Raw genomic sequence first — 19649 nt, 5'->3', positions numbered from 1 at the left:
CTTCAGCTGTTCTGATAGCTGTGCAGTGATACCTTGTGGTTTCCATTTGCCTTTCCCTGGTGGCTAATGACGTACACCTTTTCATGGGTTTTCTCTTGGGTGGAAGAGTCCACGTCTTTCACCCATTTTCTAATGGGATAGTTTGTCTTTTACTGTTGAGTTTTGAGAGTTCTTTACTCTATTTGAGAATCCTTTGTTGGATTTTGGGTTTGCAAATATGTTTTCCCAGTCTGTAGCTTATATTTTTATCCACTTGACAGGGCCTTACACAGAGCAAAAGTTTAATTTTGATGACGTCCATTTTATCAGTTGTTTTAGTGGATTGTGCTTTTAGTGTCACAGCTAAAAACTACCTAGTCTTAGATCCCAAAGGTGGTCTGTTTTTTTCTACAAGTTTTATAGTTTTACATTTAAGTTCTTAATCCATTTTGAGTTAATTTTTGTATAAGACATAGGACGTAGGTCAAGGTTCTTTCTTTTTTTTTTTGCCTATAGATGTCCAATTGCTCTGGCACTGTTTGTTGAAAGGGCTTTCTTTTCTCCACTGAATAGTTTTTGCACCTTTGTCAAAAGTCAGTTGAGCATATTTGTGTGGTCCTATGGGTTGTGTTCTCTGTCCCATTGATCTACGTGTCCTTCTGCCAATACCACACTCTTGGTTATTGTAGCTATATGATAAGTCTTAAAATCAGGTAGACTGATTCCTCCTTTCACTTTATGCTTTTTAAAATTTGTTTTAGCTATAAACTTTCATATGGATTTTAGAATAATCTTATCTATACCTACAAAATATCTTGCTGGGATTTTGGTTGGAACTGTGTTAAACCTGTATATTTGGGGGAGAAATGACATCTTTACTGTGTTGCGTCTAACAATCCATGAACATAGTATGTCTGTTTATTCAAATCTTTGATATCATTCATCAGTGTTCTATAATTTTCAGCATGCAAGTCCTTACATGTTTTGTTAGATTTAATCTGAAGTATGTCATTTTTTTTAAGCAATTGTAAACAGTACTTTATTTTTAGTTTTTGTGTCCACATGTTAATTGCTAGTAGGTAGAAAGAGGTTTTTGTATGTTTATCTTGTAACCTGAGATCTTGCTGAACTCCCTTATTCTAGGTGGGTGTCTTTGTTTTCTGTAGATTCCTTAGGATTACCTACATAGATAAGCATATCATCTGCATGATAGTACCAGTACCTGGGTCCCACCTTCCAGGCTTCTAACTTAATCAGTCTGGACTTTAGGACTTTTAAAACCTTCTTTGGGGATTCTGATAAACAGCTGAGGCTGAGAACCATTGCTCTTTGAACTAACTTCTCCATCAATTAGCAAAGATGCCTTGAGCACAGGAGCCAAGTGCTGGGAACCCACATACTGCCCACTCCTCACTTGGTGGCCTGTCTTGCTGTCAGCCATCATGGTTAACACGCTGGGGCTTTGCTGCTGAGGACAAGGCCTTGGGCTCTGCTAGGCAGTCCCTGGGGCCCAGTGTACTGGCTCCTCCAGCCCAGAAAAGACGAGTAAGCTGTGATGGATAATCAACCATTTTTTAATGAACAAAAAAATACTGATCCGTATAAAAAGGTGTTTTTGTCTGTCGCTTAAGTGTCCTCATTTTCTAGATGAGGAGTTGTCTTCTCCATGGTCTTGAATGCCTGTTTCGCCCATGGTGCCAGCGTCTCAGTGCATGCTGGCTCTGTCACCACAGGGCAGGGGCTGCCCATGGAAAGGTGTGTGGAGCACTTGTCAGCTTTTTCATGTAGTAACAATGGCCTTGGTCTTGGCCTGAGAAGGCCACCAAAGTTAGACTAAAAATAACTGCTGCAAAATGGGTATCACCCAGGTACCTTATGTAAGCCAAGACCCATGTGAGGGAGGCTAAACCTTCATCTTTTAGCCCTTCTCTCAGCCTGTGGTTCTTGGTTTAGAGCAAGAGTGCTTTAAAATTCACTCTGGCATTTAAGGGCCCAGCCCTGCCAGTAGTATAGGTCTACACCAGTGAAACTTGAAACGTAAAGAATGATGCAAGAAGGAGCCTTTAGGGAGCTATTGTAAGGGTGAGTCATCATTATACCCCCGTTAGAAGACAAAGGGCAGGAGGGAATGCCCCTGCCTTCCCCTGCTTCCCCATGGGCTAAGCTCAGAGCTCCCCAGTGTCCTGTCCTCTAGGTGGGATCAAGCAGAGTGGATGTAGCTGCAGGGTTCCAGGCAAGAGGTAAAACTTAAGTACCGGGGGACATTAGCGCCTCAGGCAAACTAAGGTTACGGGCCACCGCCCCAAGAGTTGGGTGGGCCACAAGCAATCCCCAGCACCCAGGCACTTTACCCCTACAATGAGCACTACCAGCCAGCCCAACAGTGTGGCAGGCAGGCCTGACCAAAGCCTTTAGACAAGTGGGCACGAGGTTCCCCTCAAGTATCAGCTCCAGCTCATCAGTCTTGGGGCTTCTGGGGCAACCTTGTGGGTCATGGACTTCTGGTGCTGTGGAGCCTCAATCCAGCCCCTTCCAGACTGTCAGAACCCACCTCCAGTGTCCTTAAGACCAAAGTTGTCTGGAGCCACTCCAGACACTATCAGGGTTGCTGCTGATAGGAATGGAGTCCTCTGGAGAAACCCCTGCCCAAGGCATTGGCCGGGTGCAGAAACACCTGGCACCTGTGTGGCCTGCTTTGGTTGCTCTTGCATGTCCTGGATGGCAGCTGCTGGCCACAGGCTCAGTCACCACCTGCAGGAGACTGGCCCTTGTGCAGAGCAAGGGCCAAACCTCCCAGACTCGGGATTAGTGGACACTGAGGAAGTCTAGCACCCAGCCCTGGGTAGCTCGGGCCTGGGGCTGCTCGCTTCCTGTTCCATCTTGGCTCCCACTCTTCTTCCTGGCCCTCATCTGGACCCACTTTGCTTTCTGCTGCCCTGTGGTCCTCTGCTTCAGCCCTTTTCGGCTCTAGCCCCAGCAGGGAACGCAGCACCCCTTGACATGCCAAGCCGGGGAGGCCTGCGTTTTCCACCTGCTGGGCTCACCGCTGCTCCTCAGTTCTGACAGGGCTGCCTTAGAGGCCTGAGGAAGCAAAGGCCTGAGAGAGGAATCAGACTGGGGCAAGAACCACAGAGGGTGCAGATGCAGGGGAGGGGAGGGGATGGAATGGTGGCTGTGGGTGACCCACAGGCCTGCTGTTGTCATTAGCACCGGGTGCGGGGATGTGCAACATGGGCCTGCAGTGCTTCCTGGATGCCCCGCTGCCAGTCTCGGGCCAGCTGCACTGGAGTCAGGGAGGCCTGGGAACAAGGATGATGGGTCAGTCCTTTCCTCCCAGGAGCTCTGTCCAGCCTCCTTGGAACAGGTGCCAGGCCCTGGGCCCTGCTGACACTCACCCCATTCTGCACACCCAGCTTGGCTCCATAGAGCAGCAGCAGCTTCATAGCTTTGTAACGGCCATGCCGCACAGCCTCATGTAGAGCTGTGTCCCCTTCCTGTTGAGAACGGGAGAAGTCATGCTCCTGCCCTCATCATGCAGGAAGGTTGGGTTGGCAGGGGCTGTCACTGAGCAGATAGCACCTTTCGTCCTGCCCTTTGGCTTGGGCTCCTCAGTCACTATCCCCTTTGCCCACAGCTGGAAGACAAAGTGCTTACCTTATCCTGTGCGTTGATGTGGGCTCCACACTCAATGAGGTGCTCCAAGCAGTCGGAGTGCCCAGTGCGCACTGCCACGTGTAGGGGGGTGCTCCAGATCTAAAAGCACGTGGGGATTAGTGTTGGGTCTGGACTGGCAAGGCCGCCTCCCAGTCCCACAGGGCCACACTTTCTCTTCTCCAGGAATAGCACCCACTCCCCTGTGCACTGCTCAACTGAGCCCCCTAACAGGCACCCAAAGTGGCGTGCCCCTCACCTTGTCCCGGGCGTTGACCCGGGCTCCCTGGTTAAGCAGCTGTTTGAGGATGTCCAGGTGTCCTCCACGGCAGGCCCAGAACATGGGTGTCCTGTCCAGCTGCAAAACAAAAGCACCAAAGCACTCTGACCTGCTGGGATGCTAGGCAGGGCATTGGCCCCAGGATGGGCCATCCCCAGTTCTCACCAAGTCCCGAGGGTCCACAGTGGCACCTGCCGCCAGCAGCTTGTTCACCAGCTGGCTGTGGCCCTTCAGACAGGCCCAGTGCAAGGCTGTGCGGTGGAGCTGCGGGCAGAGACAGGATATCAGGTGGAAGGAATGCAGCCTCTAGAGAGGCTCCACCCGTTCCCGTTCTCAGGGCCAGGTCCCTGAACAGAGTTGCCTATTGCCCCATCATGCAAAGGGCTTCTCCCTGCCCTCCCTCTGGTGGCACCACCGGCTTCATGCACATAAGACTGGAAATTGCTGCAGCTTCCCAGGACAGGACCAGAACACACTGAAGACAGCACTTCTGCAGCCCCGCTTGTGCTACCTTGTCATGGGCATTGGGGTCCCCTCCGTCTGCCAGGTACTTGTCAGTCAGGGCCTCCTGGTTCTCAGCAGCTGCCTTCAAGAACATCTCCAGGTCCACAGACTCCACCTGGGCCTGGGGCTGCGGCTGGGTAAGTTGAAGGACAAGACCAAATCACTCCCCAAGACTGGGTACCCGTGACAACACAGCTTCGCCAGTCTGGCCCAGTGGTTCCCAAGCAGCTGATTGAGGACCAGCACACTCTTGGCACGTGCAAATGTAGTTTTGATTTTTAATCCATCCCCAGGAGATTCTGATTGAACAGACATTGTGTCTGTGTGTGTTACGGATGAACTCGTTCCCCCCCCCAGTGCCTCAGCACAAGACCTTATTTGGAAATAGAGTCATTATGGATATAATTAGTTACAGTGAGGTCATACTAGAGTAGAGTAGGCTCCTATCCAGTATGGCTTGTGTTAAAGTGGGCCCTAATCCAGTTCTGGCGTCCTTATAAAAAGGGGACGCTTGGACACGGGCACACATGCAGGGAGAACACCATGTGAACATGAAGGCAGAGATGGGGTGATGGATCTACAAGCCGAGGAACACCAGTGATGGCCAACAAACGACCAGAACCTGGAGGGAAGCATAAAAGATTCTCCCTCACAGCCCACAGAGATAAGCAACCCTGCTGACACTTTGATCTCAGACGTGTAGCCTCCAGGACTATGAGACAATACATTTCTGCTGTTTAAACCATCTAGTCTGTGGCACTTTGTTATAGCAGCTCAAGCAGATGAACCCCCATAGGGCAGAAGCCCTTCTGAGTCCTGGCCACGTATGTTCCCTCAGTCCCGACTTCCCACTCACCTTAACCACGGGCTCAGTTTCCCTGGGGGGGACCCTACGTCTCAGTCGCTTTTCTCTCCGTCTTTGAACCAAGTTTTCCAAGTCAGCCAGAGTCTCTAGATTAAGTCTGGAACTGTTAAATCTTTCGAGCTGGGGCAGAAAGTGGGCAGAAGACAAGACCATGCCAGCCGTCAGCCACTGGCTGTGGGAGCAGTGGGGGCAGGCTCCTGGTTAGTCAAGCTGTTGGCTCCTGGGCCAGAGCCTGCCCACAGCACACCAGCCACCCTGCCCTGCCCCCACAGCACTCTCACTTTCTTCTTCTTCTCCTCTTCCAATTTCAGCTTCTCCCGGGCCACAGCCTCTTGGGGTGCCATCGTCCCGTCACTAGGCCAGCCTCCGGGATCAGGAACTCCATGTCCAAATCCCAACACTTTCCTTTCCTTTCTTTCTCCACATACCTGTAGGAACAGGATATGGATAAAGAATCAGAAAAATTGGAGGAACCTTAGAAGATAGAGTTGTGCAGTACCAGGGAGATCTCTGACAAGAGGTGATGTACAGAGCTGAGTGCTCTGGATTTGAGGGTCAGCCTGCTCCTCCCTTCTGGAAGCTCTGTGGTGGTCTGAGCATTGGCAAGCCGCCAGACCTCATGGTTGCTGCTGGCTCCACCAACTGGTGTCAGACGAGGCCCAGGGGACAAGTGATCACTGCCCACCCTGCTCCTGTCAGCAGGATGACACCACATCTATTTATACCGCTGGGCTTGTGCCCAAGTAGCCTCAGGGCAGATGACACCTTAGCTTCCCTCATGGGCTGTTGTCCTTAGATTCCTACCAGATCACGCCATCATGCCACCTGACTCCAAGCTCAGAAGGACAGAGGAGATGCCTCCTGGGTAAACTTCTAAATTCCTGAGTTCAATTCTTGGCTCTTTCTGAAGCTACGTTCAGGCTCAAACTAGCATTTACCTAAAGCAGTTGGGAAGATTGTGTGAGTTACTGCGACATGGAGCGGAGCCTACCACAGCAAACATCCATTCTCCCCCGACACACACCCCAGCTCCATGAGTTCAGGAGCTGGGAGCATTGAGGACTAAGCATGCTGTGGGGAGAGGAAAGCTTGGAATGACAGGGTAACAGAGGGCTTCCAGCCATATTCCCTTCTAGAGCAACTCTGGCAACCTAACGCTCCCCTGCAATTGGCCTCCTGGCAGAGGCTGTACCAGGCTGGGGCCGGCTGGGGTCAGCGGCCACAGTGGTGCTTGCTGGGCAATGTGGTGTCCTGGGCCTCACACCTCCATGCCCCACCTCCCCAAAACTGACAGGCTAAGTGTCACTGTTCCTCTCATGGCCCAGGGAATGCCAACGCGCCCCCTCCACCTCCCTGACCAAGGCTGCCAGACCCTCTGGACTTCCAGAACAGCAATCGTGGTGCTTGAGCTAAACAAACACCACAGCTACACCTACATCTTCCAAGGTAACCTGCCATTTCCTGTTTCTCTTTCACCATCGCAGTCCAGGGCAAAACTCGTTAAACTCAAGAGTTTTCACATCTTTCCCATTCAACTTCCCTCTCTTGCTCCCTAACCCCCTCAACCAGCTCATGTGAGAATCAGGCACACAGACCAGAAAAGAACTGCATGCTCAGCTGGGCATGGTGGTGCACACCTGAAGTCCCAGCTACTCAGGAGGCCAAGGTGGGAGGATCGCTTGAGCCCAGGAGTTTGAGTCCAGCTTGGGCAGCATAGCGAGACCCCGTCTCAAAAAATTTCTTAAATAAATAAGTAAAAAAAAGAAGTGCATGCTCCCTTGTTCCTAAAATTTGATCCTCAGACCACAGAAAGAAGCTGCCAACTCTCCTCTAGCCAGATGGCATCACTCTGCCAGGCTGGTCTCAGGGCGCCTCCCGCCTCTGCCCCATGTCCTTACCAATTGCTGAATGCTGATGAAGTCCATGGTCCCCCCTGCTCTCCACAACCCCCAGTGAGAGGAGCTGAGCTGCTCAGCCCTTTTATAGGAGCGTCTCTCAGGGGCAGGGGCAGAAAGGGAAGGACAGAGGCTTGTTCCTGGGCCAGATGACTCTGTGGTTCTGTCATACTAACAAAAATACCAGTCTGGGAATGTAGCCCACTGGGGACAGGAAAAGGAACTGTTTGGAGATGAGTCTGCTACATCCTCAGACACCTGCTAGTCTGCACCTCTGCCATGCTCCACATTTACTCAGGAGTCACTTAACTAACACGTATGTCCTGGAGTGACTGGACCACCAGCCCAGATTCGGGGGGAAAATGTTTCCCATGCTCCTAAGTTAAGACCCCACTCATGAAAAAAGTCCATTTTGAGCTCCCATGGTGTAGATCTGGCTGCCTGAGAAACCTCAAAGACACTGCCTGGTTGCCATAGCACAAGGAGGGCCTGGGCAAGGACAGAAGCAGCTTGGCCCATTGCCTCAGGGATCCTCATGGCACCTACAGGAGGAAACCAGGCTTCACCTGATCTCCCAACTCACCTGTTTCAAGGCTGTCCTCCGTGTGCTTGATGGTCTCCCTTCCTGGGGTCCCCTACTTCTCCCTCACCACTCTGGGAGCCAACACGTTACACTGCCTCAGCATCAGGAGCCAGGCCTGCTCTGTTGTTACTCATGCCTCTGGAAAAGTCTTCCACGCCCCCAACACACGTCCCTGTCAGATGCTCTCCAGGCAGGGAGTGTGCCCTTCCACAGGGAAGGGGAGATTGAGGCCCGCTCCGGGTCCCCATATGCAATGGTAACCATGAAATCCAGCCAAGGAGCAATCTGTCTCAAGAAACCAACATCGAATCTCCTGATTTTCCTTAAGAAGCCATGCATGCCCTTCACCCAGCTGTGCCTTGAAGTCTACCTTGACCTTTGAAAGGAAATCAGATAGCCTGTAAATAAGACCCTAGAACCAGAATAACATGAGCAGAGATGACCAGGAGGAGAGGGAGGGAGAACCGTGGGTCGAGAATGACCAAAGGCCCCAAAGGGCTGCCAATGGTCCCACCCACAGGACTGGCTTCTTGGAAGTGCTTCCGAATTTCAAGAGAACTTAGGGAAGTGCAGAGCTTTTTAAAGAAACTCAGTTCTTACGCTTGAGGGTACTTTTTTCAGACAAAGGTGATTGCTTGCTTTTGGTTATGAGGAGGGTAAGTTACCTAAAATGGGGGCAACAGACAAGAAAAAGAAAAACTTCAGCTCTGGACTCCACTGTCCACTCCTGACTCTAAAATTCCCCTCCTTCAACATTTGAGGAAAAGGGCATTTTGCATTAATAGGCTTCATCTGAAATTCTCAGCAGAAAACCAGCCTGTCCCACATGAAACTAACTCTGACTTAAAAAAAAAAAAAGATTCCTTATTAAAAAAAATTCAAACATAAATGCTCCAGACAATTCAAACAATAATGTTCCAGATGTCTTGCCTCCGTGGCCTGGGAAAATTCGTGGGTACCAGTTTAATGTACATCCTCCCGCCTTTCCCTCTGTATATTCCATGTATGTACATCCACACGTTCCTGCACTTGATCTGTTTCTATAGATGTGTTTTGTTTGGAGAAGCATCATGTTGCAGACACACTCGGCCCTTGTTCCACCTGCACACGCCATGCTCAGCTGCATTGCACGCCAGTGACATGCTTGCACGACTTAACCTTTCCCTATTGAGGAGCAGTCAGGTTGTCCCCATGGTTTGTTTACATTACACCCCATGCTCCAATGCCCACCTCTGTAAATGCCCCTGTGAATAAACACCTTTGTAACCATGGAAGAACATTTCTCCAGGAAGCTACGGAGACATCAAATTATCAGCCCTGCTCATTTAAATTTAAATAGACGTTGCCAAACTGCCATCTACAGTATCTATACCAACTTCCACGAACAGATACCAGCAAGTTAAGACAAGTGACAGCATGAAAGAAAAAGAGAAAAAGGATTTTTAAATGTATATGAATATATGGAGATATAAAAAAACAATCAAAATCCAGAATATAAACTCCTATGAATCAATAAAAGGGAAAACATTTTTAAAATAAGCATGGGCAAGAGGTTCACAGAAAACAGGTAATTAGGACTAGTAATCAGCAACACAAAATAAAGCAATAGCACTGTCCTACCTACCAGACCGCTGAAAGTAATGAAATCGCGGCACGAAAGCCCACGCCGGTGGAGTGCCAGGAGCAGGCCCTCCTCTGCTTGTCACGTGCCAGGCTGTCTCTCAAGCATTCCCCTGATGTTCGCTCATTTAGTCCCCACAATGACTGAGGCAGGTCCTGTTACAGTCACTTTCGTCTTATAGATGAGGGAACTGAGGGACAGACAGGTAAAGTGACTTGTGCCAAGATCATTTAGCTAGAAAGCAGCTTTTGTCACATATTCCATATTTTCTTCTAATACTTACATAGTTTTTATATTTAGATCTTTAATCTTGTGATTTTTTGTATATGTGGGATGAGATAAGGATATAACTTTATTTTTTTCCAAATGGATAGATGTCTCACATGAACTCATTTAGAATATGATCATCTGTCTAGGCTTAAACACTTCCAGCCCCGCCAAGCCTACTCCCTCGCCTCCACAGTAGCCAAACGGGCTCTTCCTGTGTCTTCTGGCCACATCTTCCTGCCCTGCAGCACAGATGCTGACCAAGGCAGGGGCTTGGAGAGCTGGTCTGTGGACCCTTTAAGGGCAGCCCAAGACAGGAGAGTGGTGACTCAGCTGGCCAGAAGGTCCCGCAGGTCACTGTTGCAGGGCAGCAGGTCACATGCTAGCCGTGCCTTCCGATCCCGGACGGCCTTCAGGGCTGGGCTGTGTTGCAACAGGAGGCAGCAAATGTCCACGTGTCCCTTCTCAGCAGCCTGTGGAGAGAGTCCCAAATCAAAAGGCATGCCCCCATTGGGCTCTGCTCTTTCCTGCTCCACTTCTGGGGACCTCTGGCCCCCTAAAAAAGAGCTTTTGTGGAAATGGAGACACTGGCAGTTTGAGTGGATTTCCTACCAAATCCCACTGACTTTACGCAGATTGGTGGAGTACCCCAGTGCCATCTGGCAATTTGCCTGAGTTTTACTTTTTTATGTCCTTTGCCCAGTGGCCATTCTTGTCTTTGGCCAGACTTACACATTAAAAACAAGCACAGAACCTTGGATCTCTAAGCGTCTTTCACAAATATCCACATGTCATCCATAGGACGCTGGGTACAACATACACCAGACACAGCCCTGCCCTTCGGCAACTTTTAGATGAGTAGGCAAAGGCTGGGGCCCAGGTTCCCAGCTTTCTCCTCTTCTTCTTTATGACAGATGACCCCGATCTGGACATCGATTTATAACCACCCCCCCATAACAGAGTTAAATGATTGATTTATGTAGATTATCTTATTTAACTTTCACAATAATCCTCTGAGGTAAGAACCATTATTATTCTCATTTTACAGATGAAGAAATTTAGGCTTATATAAGTTAAGTAACTTGCCTAAGTAAGGACACAGAGCTCGTGTGGTTTAGAATCCCAGGTTTGTCTGACTTCAAAGTCTAAACTCTTAATAACTATGGTAACCACTATATTCCCTACTCCTCCCAACAGACAAATTGATGGACTACAGTGGCTTTTGAGAAGTATCAAAATTAATAGTAGTAGCAATTACTATACCAAATTTGAACCCAAATCTTTATTTAACAGGTCCTCTTCTTTTTTTTTTTTTTTTAGAGACAAGATATCACTGTGTCACCCACACTGGAGTGCAGTGATGCAATCATAGCTCACTGCAACCTCAAGATCTTGGGCTCAAGCGATCGATCCTCCTGCTTCAGCCTCCTGAGTAGCTGGGACTACAGGTCCACCACACTCAGCTAATTTTTTTTTTGTAGAGACGGGGTCTCGCTATATTGCCCAGGATGGTCTTGAATTCCTGGCCTCAAGCGATCTTCCTGCCTCAGCCTCTCAAAGCACTGGGATTATAGGCATGAGCCACTGTACCTACTGAGCAGCTCCTCTTGGTGACTGCAGACCCAAGGTTCTCAATTTCAGTGCCTCAATTCAGGCAGTGATATGTTGTAAGCAGTTGTGAGATGCATTCCAAATATACTTTTACAAAAAGTAAAGTACCAAATAGTTGATTTAAAAAAAAAAACAACACACAAAAGAATAATTCATATCCCTCACACATTTTCATTCTCTGAACGAGAGAAAAATAGACGGAGATGCATCTAAAATGCTGCAAGCTGTGGGTTACACCAGCCAGGTATACCCACAGCAGCAACATGTGAACTGTAGCAGCAAAAAGTCTGAGCAGGCCGGGCGTGGTGGCTCACGCCTGTAATCCTAGCACTCTGGGAGGCCGAGGTGGGAGGATCGCTCAAGGTCAGGAGTTTGAGACCAGCCTGAGCAAGAGTGAGACCCCATCTCTACTAAAAATGGAACAAATCAGCTGGACAACTAAAAATATATATAGAAAAAGTAAGCTGGGCATGGTGGTGCATGCCTGTAGTCCCAGCTACTCGGGAGGCTGAGGCAAAAGGATTGCTTGAGCCCAGGAGTTTGAGGTTGCTGTGAGCTAGGCTGATGCCACGGCACTCTAGCCCAGGCAACAGAGCAAGACTCTGTCTCAAAAAAAAAAAAAAAAGTCTGAGCAACACCAGTGTAGACCATTAAGAAATAAGCAATCTGCCTATCCAATTGGCAAGGATTAAGAAACAAACCCAATATCCAGCTGTTCACTCAGTACATATCCATTGAGCACCTGTGCTAAGTGCTAAGGCTATAACAGTAAACAAAATAAAGTCCCAGCTGTCTCTAGTGAGAGAGACAGACCTCAAATAGGGAATTGTAAAGTAGAGAGGCGTTAAGAACAGTTGAGTCCAGGGTGCACACAGCTAGGTATACATCTGGGTAAGCTAACCATGTTTGGGGATCAGAGAAGGATGTCTGGGGGTGTGATGTGTAAATTGAGATCCAGAAGGAAGGGGAGAAATAAGCCAGATGAAAAGTGGGAGGGGAGAGGCATCCAGACAGGGGAAGAGCTTGTAATACATGCCCCTGGGGTGACAGAATAGTAGGTTCAAGAAAATAAAAATGATTAGCAGGGCCTGAGTGTAAGGGACAAGGGGACGAGAGCTCAGGATAAAACTGGAAAGGAAGGCAGGAGCTTCCCCCACCTTGTAAATTGGCTTATGGACTTGGGAAAAGAAAGCCTCTGAAGGATTCCAAGTGAGGGCATGGCATGATCAGAACTGCTTTCTAAAATATCGCTTTGGGAGAAGATCCAAGTGGGGGCAAGAGAGGACTATATTTACACACGTATTGCATAAATATGCAGAGACCACCTCTCAAAGATGCATAAGAAATCAGTAAAGTGAATGCCTCGAAGGAGGTGGTCTAGAAGACTGAGGGACGAGAGTCAGGTAGAAGGGAAACTCATTTTCATGGCATATCCTTTTGTACTCCTCAAATTGTTTACCATGTGTCAGTATTTCCAGTTAGAAAGAGTTTAATTAAATGATTACTCTGGCTATAACACAGAAGGTGGACCACAGGGACAGGCAAGAGTAGGTACAAGTTTCAGAAAATCAATTGCATGGAAAAGTCTTTGTGACTTATCACTAAGGGAAGAACAATAAAACAGCACTGTACATTTTCATTTTAATTTGCACACACAGGAAAAAGGCTGGAAAATCACACATTAATCCTAAAGTGATGACAGGTGAGCACTGAGATTACAAATGATTTTATTTTCTTCTCCATGCGTTTTTGTTCTCCCCATGTTTTCTACAGGAACATGCTACAACTTTTAGAATAAGAAAAGAAGGGGGAAAGGAGCATACCTTATGTAGACTGGTCATGCCATCGTCGTCTACCAGCCTGGGGTTGGACCCATGTGAAAGCAGCAGCCGTGCGATTTCAGTGTGCCCACAGTAGCTGGCCCGGTGCAGAGCGGTGGCACCCCCATGGGTTTGGGCATCACAATTAGCTCCACTTTCCAGCAGGAACTGGCACACAGCATAGTGCCCATTGCGGCTCGCATAGTGCTGCAGGGAACAGAGACCAAGGTCAGACAGCAGAAGCCTGGCAGGCCACAAGGGTGCTGGAGTTGAGAGGACACAGCCCTGCAGTGAGAGGTCTGGAATCATCCCAGGTGCCACCTCCAGCAGCCGAATGGCCTGGGCAAGCTTCTTCATTTCTAACCTCAGCTTCTTCAACTGGAAAATGATCATTCCTATCTCACAGGATTGTTATGAAAATAAAATTAAATAATTGATGTAATGCTCTTACACTAATTAAAACAATCCAAGTTCACATGCTGTTTAAAAGAGACACTTTGCTAGAAGAAAGGCAGGGAGAAGACAAAAGGTAAACATCAATTCCCCCTTCTCAGAGAGCAGGCATCCCTGAGTTAAAGCTTCTCTCTTCTGACCGTGTTCCTCCCCAGCTCACCAGAGCAGTGTAGCCAGCGGAGTCAGGCTGACTAGGATCCGTTGCCTTCTGGATTAAATACTTTACTCGGCCCAGGTCTCCATTCAGGGCTGCCGACCAGATCCCTGCAGAAAGTATCCAAAGTACTGAATAATGCCAGATGAATGGGCGCTTTTAATGCTTCCTTTACCTCTTGACCTCAGTTTTCTGAGCATCAGCTATTCTATAAAATGGAGGATATCCGTTCCTTCAACAAATATTAATTGAGCACCTCCTCTGTGCCAAGGACTATTCTAGGTGCTGGTGACATAGCTGTGAACAAGACAGACAAGGGCCTTGTCTAATCAGAACAGTAGGATTAGGCAGACAAAGAAATCCCTTCTTACCACTTCAAACACAGAAATGTTCGATAAAATAATTTTGGGCCAGGCGTGGTGGCTCAAACCTGTAATCCTAGCACTTTGGGAGGCCAAGGCAGGAGGATTGCTTGAAAGCAAGCAACATAGCGAGACCCTGTTTCCGTAAGAAAAAAATTTAAAAATCAGCTGGGCATGGTAGCATAGGCTTGTAGTCCCAGATGCTCAGGAGGCTGAGGCAGAAGGATCACTTGAGCCCAGTTCAAGGTTACAATGAGCTATGATCAGGCCACTGCACTCCAGCCTGGGCAACGGAGTGAGATCTTGTCTCTAAGGAAAAAAGAAAAGAATATAGAGCCAAATTCAAAGCAAGAAAAGGAAATTTCACAAAGTGGAAACCATAGCCAAAGTGGTGAGCAGGTACTGAAGTTGTAGAATCCAAAGGGCACTTGGAACTGGACACACACCTCAGGGGCTTTGGTGCAAATGCTTGAGCAGGGTCCAGAGTGACAGCTGCAGGCCATGTGCATGGCAGGGAGCTAGAGCAAGGCTCTGTGCACAAAGTTTGGAGGCAGGAAGTGCCACAGTACAGAGGAACTGGGACTGGAGAATCTCTATTCTCCTGCCCTGCAGAGCAGCAAGAAGAAAGCTGCTATGCCTAGGCAATTCATTTATTCAGCAAATGTTTACTGAATACTTACTATGTGTGTGGCATTAGGGATCTTCTATGTTCTACTACCAGAACTGCTATGTTCTAGGCACTAGGGATTAGCCACGTATAAAAGATTCCCCCCCAAAATTTGGCCTTATAGAGTTTACATTCCAATTAAAGGAGAAAGACAAGAAGCAAGTATATATATATTCGTTTATACATTGTCTAAATAGAAGTACATATATTTGTTATATGTTTATGTATACTGTATAAATATTTTATATATAATGATATATATATAATTCAGGGGGGTAAGGAGACAGGGTCTCTCTCGTTGCTGGGCTAGAGTGCAGTGGCATCACCATGGCTCACAGCAACCTCAAACTCCTGGGCTCAAGTGATCCTTTTGCCTCAGCTTCCCAAGTAGCTGGGACTACAAGTGTGTGCTACCATGCCCGGCTAATTTTTTATTTTTTGTAGAGACAGGGTCTCACTATTGCCCAGGCTGGTCTCTAACTCCTGGCCTCAAGCAATCCTCTTGCCTTAGCCTCCCAAAGTGTTAGGATTACAGGAGTGAGCCACCGCACCTGGGCTAATTACACATACAATTTTATAAACATATTCTATATATTTTATAAAATAAGTAAGTTGGTGCTAAGTGCTCTAAAGAAAAAGCAGGGAAGAAGAATAAGCAGTGGTCAGGGATAGTCTCTCTGATGAGGTAACATCTGAACAGAAACCTAAAGGAAATTAGAGAAAGCACCATTCAGATAGATGTGAAAAGATAGCAAAAACAGAGAAAAATCTAAAAAACGAGATACCCTGACTTATGCAACTTGGAGGTATGGGGCCTATTAACTGTACATTTGGGAAACAAGAACCCCAAGCTAAGAATCTGTTACAGTTTGGACTATCATAAAAGCTGATCCAGACAAATGAACCCTATAAGGGCCAGGCAGAGACAACTTTGAAAAATACCCTATAAAGATGCCTCCAGAAGCCAGCCAAAGTAGTGTGAGAATCTCCCACAAAAGAGGATCCCCTCATCAGCTCAAAGACAAAAAATTACAAAACAAGAAGTAATCTACTGCCATAAGGTGACAGCAAAAATCCAAATGGGAAAATGCATGCCTCATAAATTAGCCATTATAGCACAACCTAAAAAAGACTTTAAAACAATGTTTAATGTATTCACAAAGACAGAGAAATAGACTTCACAAATCAACAGAACATTAGGGAAAAAAAAATAGGCAGATCTGAAACAGAAAAGTCAATAAATTAAAAAGTAGAATCTTTGAGCTGGGCTGGGTAGCTTGCACTTGTAATCTCAGCTACTAGGGAGGCTGAGGCAGGAGGATTACTTGAGGGCAGGAGTTTGAGGCTGCAGTGAACTGTGATTGTGCCACTGCACTCCAGCCTGGGTGACAAAGCAAGACGTTGCCTCCGAAAAAAAAAAAAAAAAAAGAGTAGAATCACTGAAATAAAACAACAATAGATGGGTTGAACAGTATTGCACACCCAGTTGAAGAGAGAGTTAGTGATTTGGAATTCAGAATGCAGCACAAAATGATAAAGAAAAAAATATTATGGTGAATAATCTTTTAAATGTGCTGTTTGCTAGTATCTTGTTGACGATTTTTGCATCTATGTTCATCACAGATATTCTTTTTGTGTTAGAGAAAAATATTAAAGAGCAGTAAAGAAACACGGAAGATAGAATGTATCAGCATTTGTCTAACAGGAGTTCCAGAGAGAGAGAGAAACTGGATACAATGGGAGAGAAGTAATGTCTGAGGAGGTAACAACTAAGAATTATCCAGAATTAAAGACAACCTTGAGTCCTCAGATGAGAAACCACACTAAATCCCACAGATTAATAATAAAAAATCTAGCATGGTGAAATGACTGAATATCAAAAATAAGAGAATATTTTAACACATTAACTGTCATGTGAGTTGTATTTAATTCACACCAGTTTTGAGCCCGGCGCCTCGTGAAGCATATGTAGCTCTCACATGTCTCTTTACCTTGGGAGTCGTGTGGTATGCAGGCAACTCACACTGCCATGCTGTAGCATACATGTTACGTGATGGGCGGCCCCCTGGGCAAAACCCTGGAGTTGGTTGTGACAATCTTACTTGTTGATGTTTTTATTGTTATAATTAATATTGACAATTTAATTGTACAGAAAACAATATAAAATAACAAATTTTTCATTACATTAGAAAGGATCGTTTTGTTTTCAAAGTTTTTATTCTATTTTCGTAATAAAACACCGTGGCCCTAAGGAAAAATCTTTTTTTCTAGTGTGGTAGTCAATGTGTTAATGTCGCCAAAAAGAAAAGATCATCACCCATCAAAGACCAACAATCAGATTATCAACAGATTTAACATCAGTAGCAGATACAAGAAGATAAGGGAAAAATATTTCCAGAAAATTGAGGGGAAAAAAACCCTGTTAACCTAGAATTTTATAATTTTATACTCAGCTAAGCTATCACAAGTGTATGTGTAGGCCAAGGAGAGGCATCTTCACTGAAAAAACTATTAATGTACTTTTGGAAAAAAGGAAAATGAACCTAGAAGGAAGACATGATTTGAAGAAAAAAAGTTCACATAACAAAGTAGATAATGATCTTTTCTGTGTGTGGGAAATAATAAATGAGTAAGCAAACAAAATAATGTCAGATTATAAAAATTGTTTTGATGAAAGCAAGATGATAGATATATCAGAGTAACCTAGAGTGGAAGAGGCCTAAATTTTGATAGGGCAAAATTTCTTTCTCAACAACAGCACAACTGACATGTTGGGCCAGATAATTCTTGTTGTGGAGAGCTGTCCTGTGCATTGTAAGATGTATATAGCATCCCTCTACCTACTAGATACTTGTAGCACTCTCTCCAGTTGTGACAACCAAAAATGTCTGTAGACATTGCCAAAGTCCTTCAAATGGCAGAATTGCTCCCAATTGAGAACAACTAGAATGGGGTATTTAGGGAAAGTCTCTCTGAGGAGATGACATTTGAGCTGAGATCTGAAGGAAAAGCATCAGCTAGCCTAATGGTTGCAGGAAGTTCATTCTAAAGAGGTGGGACAAGTGCAATGGCCTTAACTCAGGAAAGGGTCTTGCCTTCTTAAGAAACCCAAACAAGACCTGTGTGGCTGAAGCATAGTGACTGGGAGAAGGAAAGGATGAGAAATAAAACGAGGGTAGAGAAGTAGAGTAGGCAGGGGTTAGGTCCAAAGAGCTTTGTAGGCCACAATAGGGAATGCTCTGATTTCATATTTTCAAAAAGCCACTCTGGCTGCTGTGTGGAGAGTACAAAACATTGCAGGAGGGCAAGAGTGGAAAGACCCCCTGAGGGAACCACTACAGTAGCACAGAGGAGCGTAGTAGGAGAGGCAGAGGAAGTAGGCAGATGCGGGAACAATTGTCTAGTAATAGTTAAATACAAAGGCATATAAAGCAGTAGCATCTACCCAGCAGTTGATGGCAATGTTATTATTACTGAGTAAGCTGCCTGTGCACGGAGAGGTGATAGAGCATGTCAGCACAGTGGTTCCCAGCACGGAGAAGAGGAACCTCGGTTTCCTGCTTTCCTCTGTTCCTACTAGCAGCATAATCTCAGTATAGTCTAGGGCAAAAGAGTTGCCTCTCCGGGCCCCATAGGCAGGGATATCATTCCTGCCTCGAGGACTGTTTGTGAGAAGCTCTTTGCCCTATCTGAAGCTTGTACACTGCCTGGCACACCGGAGCTCTCTGGAAGGGCTGGTCCCCTCCACTGAAGCTCCATGCCCTCAGAGCGCGTGCAATACAGATTCTGCTCCCCTGGCCCCTCTCTGACACCTGAGTTGGCTTGTGTCTCCCAGGTAAGGTGAGGAGCCAGGCCCAGCCCTACCACTTGGGAAGGTTACCGAAACCAATGCGAAGTGTCTAATGGCCAAGAGCTCGTGCCAGGTCGCCAGCAGGCTCTCAGTACCGCGGGAGCTGCAGGCCCCCGCCCGTCCTCCCGCGCCAGGCTCGGAAGCTCGTTCAGTTCACGGCCCCTTCCTTTGCCCACGTTGGTGACGGTCCCGAAGGCCCGGCCGCGGGCCTGGGGAGAGCCGGCAGGACCACGCGGCCGCCTCACCCCTTTCGAAGTCCATCTCCTCCAGTGTCTGCTGCACGCTGGGCGCCGCACTGAGGTGGGAGCAACAGGGACCATCCGCACAGGGCCGCAGCGCCGCCATCTCGGCTTCAGCGCCAGCCAACCGGCTGTGGGCAGCCAGCTCGGCCTCGGTGGGCGGGACGGGCGGATGCAGTGCCCGCCCCGCAGTCCCGGATCTGACCATTCAGTGTCCTCGGCTGTCCTCCTAGTCCCGCCACCTCGCCAGAGTCCGCCAATCAAACATCCAGGCCTTAGCTCGAGAACCAATCGAGGCGGTGGGGCGGGACTTGCTGCACTGGGCCGCATCCCGAGGCCGCCACGCGAGGGCGTCCGAGGCTAAGCGCAGGGCGGCGGCGCGGAGGTGCTGGGTAGTGGGAGCAGCCGCACACCGCAGAGGGCGGGCTAGACCTTGTAGGGTGTGGGACGAGGCAGCAGGGCGCGGCCCCGAGCGTTTACATTACCTTCGCCAGAACCCAGCCCTCGAGAGGCCTCTCGGGCTCTTCCCGTTACGAACCTTGTCCCACCGGGCTCCCCAGGGCAGACGGTCTTTCACCCCCTCTTCCCAGCACCCCAGGCCTGGGCCGACTGCCCAGGGCGGTGGTGAGGGCCTCGAGACCCCCTTCCCCCCAACTCCTTAAGTATCCAGTAAGGGGCAGGTGGCCACAACTTGTCCTGCCACTGGAATCAACTCCACATAAGCCCCAAGGGCAGGGAGAGGGCCTTGATTTGTGAGAAGCCTCCACCCCCGCAGTGGGCTGAGTTTACTGAATTAATCTTCCTATTATCAAAACACCCTCTGGGCTGCCGCCTGCGGACCAACCATC

The 19649-nt window shown here is 47.9% G+C and overlaps 2 protein-coding genes across 2 annotated transcripts; both read right to left on the bottom strand.

The window, feature by feature from the left end:
* Positions 1-1945: 1945 nt before the first annotated feature.
* ANKRD23 (ankyrin repeat domain 23) lies at positions 1946-7239 on the bottom strand. Its single transcript, XM_012641986.1, has 9 exons — positions 7178-7239; positions 5561-5707; positions 5271-5399; positions 4422-4547; positions 4076-4174; positions 3890-3988; positions 3634-3732; positions 3375-3473; positions 1946-3278 (listed from the first exon to the last, which is right to left on the bottom strand). The coding sequence occupies exons 1-9, from the start codon at positions 7202-7204 to the stop codon at positions 3183-3185; spliced, it is 921 nt and encodes a 306-aa protein (XP_012497440.1). The 5' UTR covers positions 7205-7239; the 3' UTR covers positions 1946-3182.
* A 2425-nt stretch (positions 7240-9664) lies between these two features.
* ANKRD39 (ankyrin repeat domain 39) lies at positions 9665-18928 on the bottom strand. The gene is made up of 4 exons (XM_012641987.1): positions 18808-18928; positions 13690-13793; positions 13080-13283; positions 9665-10118 (listed from the first exon to the last, which is right to left on the bottom strand). The coding sequence occupies exons 1-4, from the start codon at positions 18905-18907 to the stop codon at positions 9975-9977; spliced, it is 552 nt and encodes a 183-aa protein (XP_012497441.1). The 5' UTR covers positions 18908-18928; the 3' UTR covers positions 9665-9974.
* Between the last annotated feature and the right edge of the window lie 721 nt (positions 18929-19649).

Source organism: Propithecus coquereli, unplaced genomic scaffold (genome assembly GCF_000956105.1).
Source record: "Propithecus coquereli isolate 6110/MARCELLA unplaced genomic scaffold, Pcoq_1.0 Scaffold171, whole genome shotgun sequence".
Lineage (NCBI taxonomy): Eukaryota > Metazoa > Chordata > Mammalia > Primates > Indriidae > Propithecus > Propithecus coquereli.
The sequence above is the reverse complement of the archived record's forward strand: the minus strand, read 5'-3'. Positions and strand labels throughout refer to the sequence as shown.

Coding starts and splice junctions, on each gene's coding strand:
- ANKRD23 (XM_012641986.1), bottom strand. CDS start 7,204: ATGGACTTCATCAGCATTCAGCAATTG. Junction 5,400..5,560: donor AAGAGGAGAAGAAGAAGAAA/GTGAGAGTGCTG, acceptor TTTCTGCCCCAG/CTCGAAAGATTTAACAGTTC. Junction 4,175..4,421: donor ACCCCAATGCCCATGACAAG/GTAGCACAAGCG, acceptor CTCTGCCCGCAG/CTCCACCGCACAGCCTTGCA.
- ANKRD39 (XM_012641987.1), bottom strand. CDS start 18,907: ATGGCGGCGCTGCGGCCCTGTGCGGATGGTCCCTGTTGCTCCCACCTC. Junction 13,794..18,807: donor GGAGATGGACTTCGAAAGGG/GTGAGGCGGCCG, acceptor TACTTTCTGCAG/GGATCTGGTCGGCAGCCCTG. Junction 13,284..13,689: donor CCGCTGGCTACACTGCTCTG/GTGAGCTGGGGA, acceptor TGTTCCCTGCAG/CACTATGCGAGCCGCAATGG.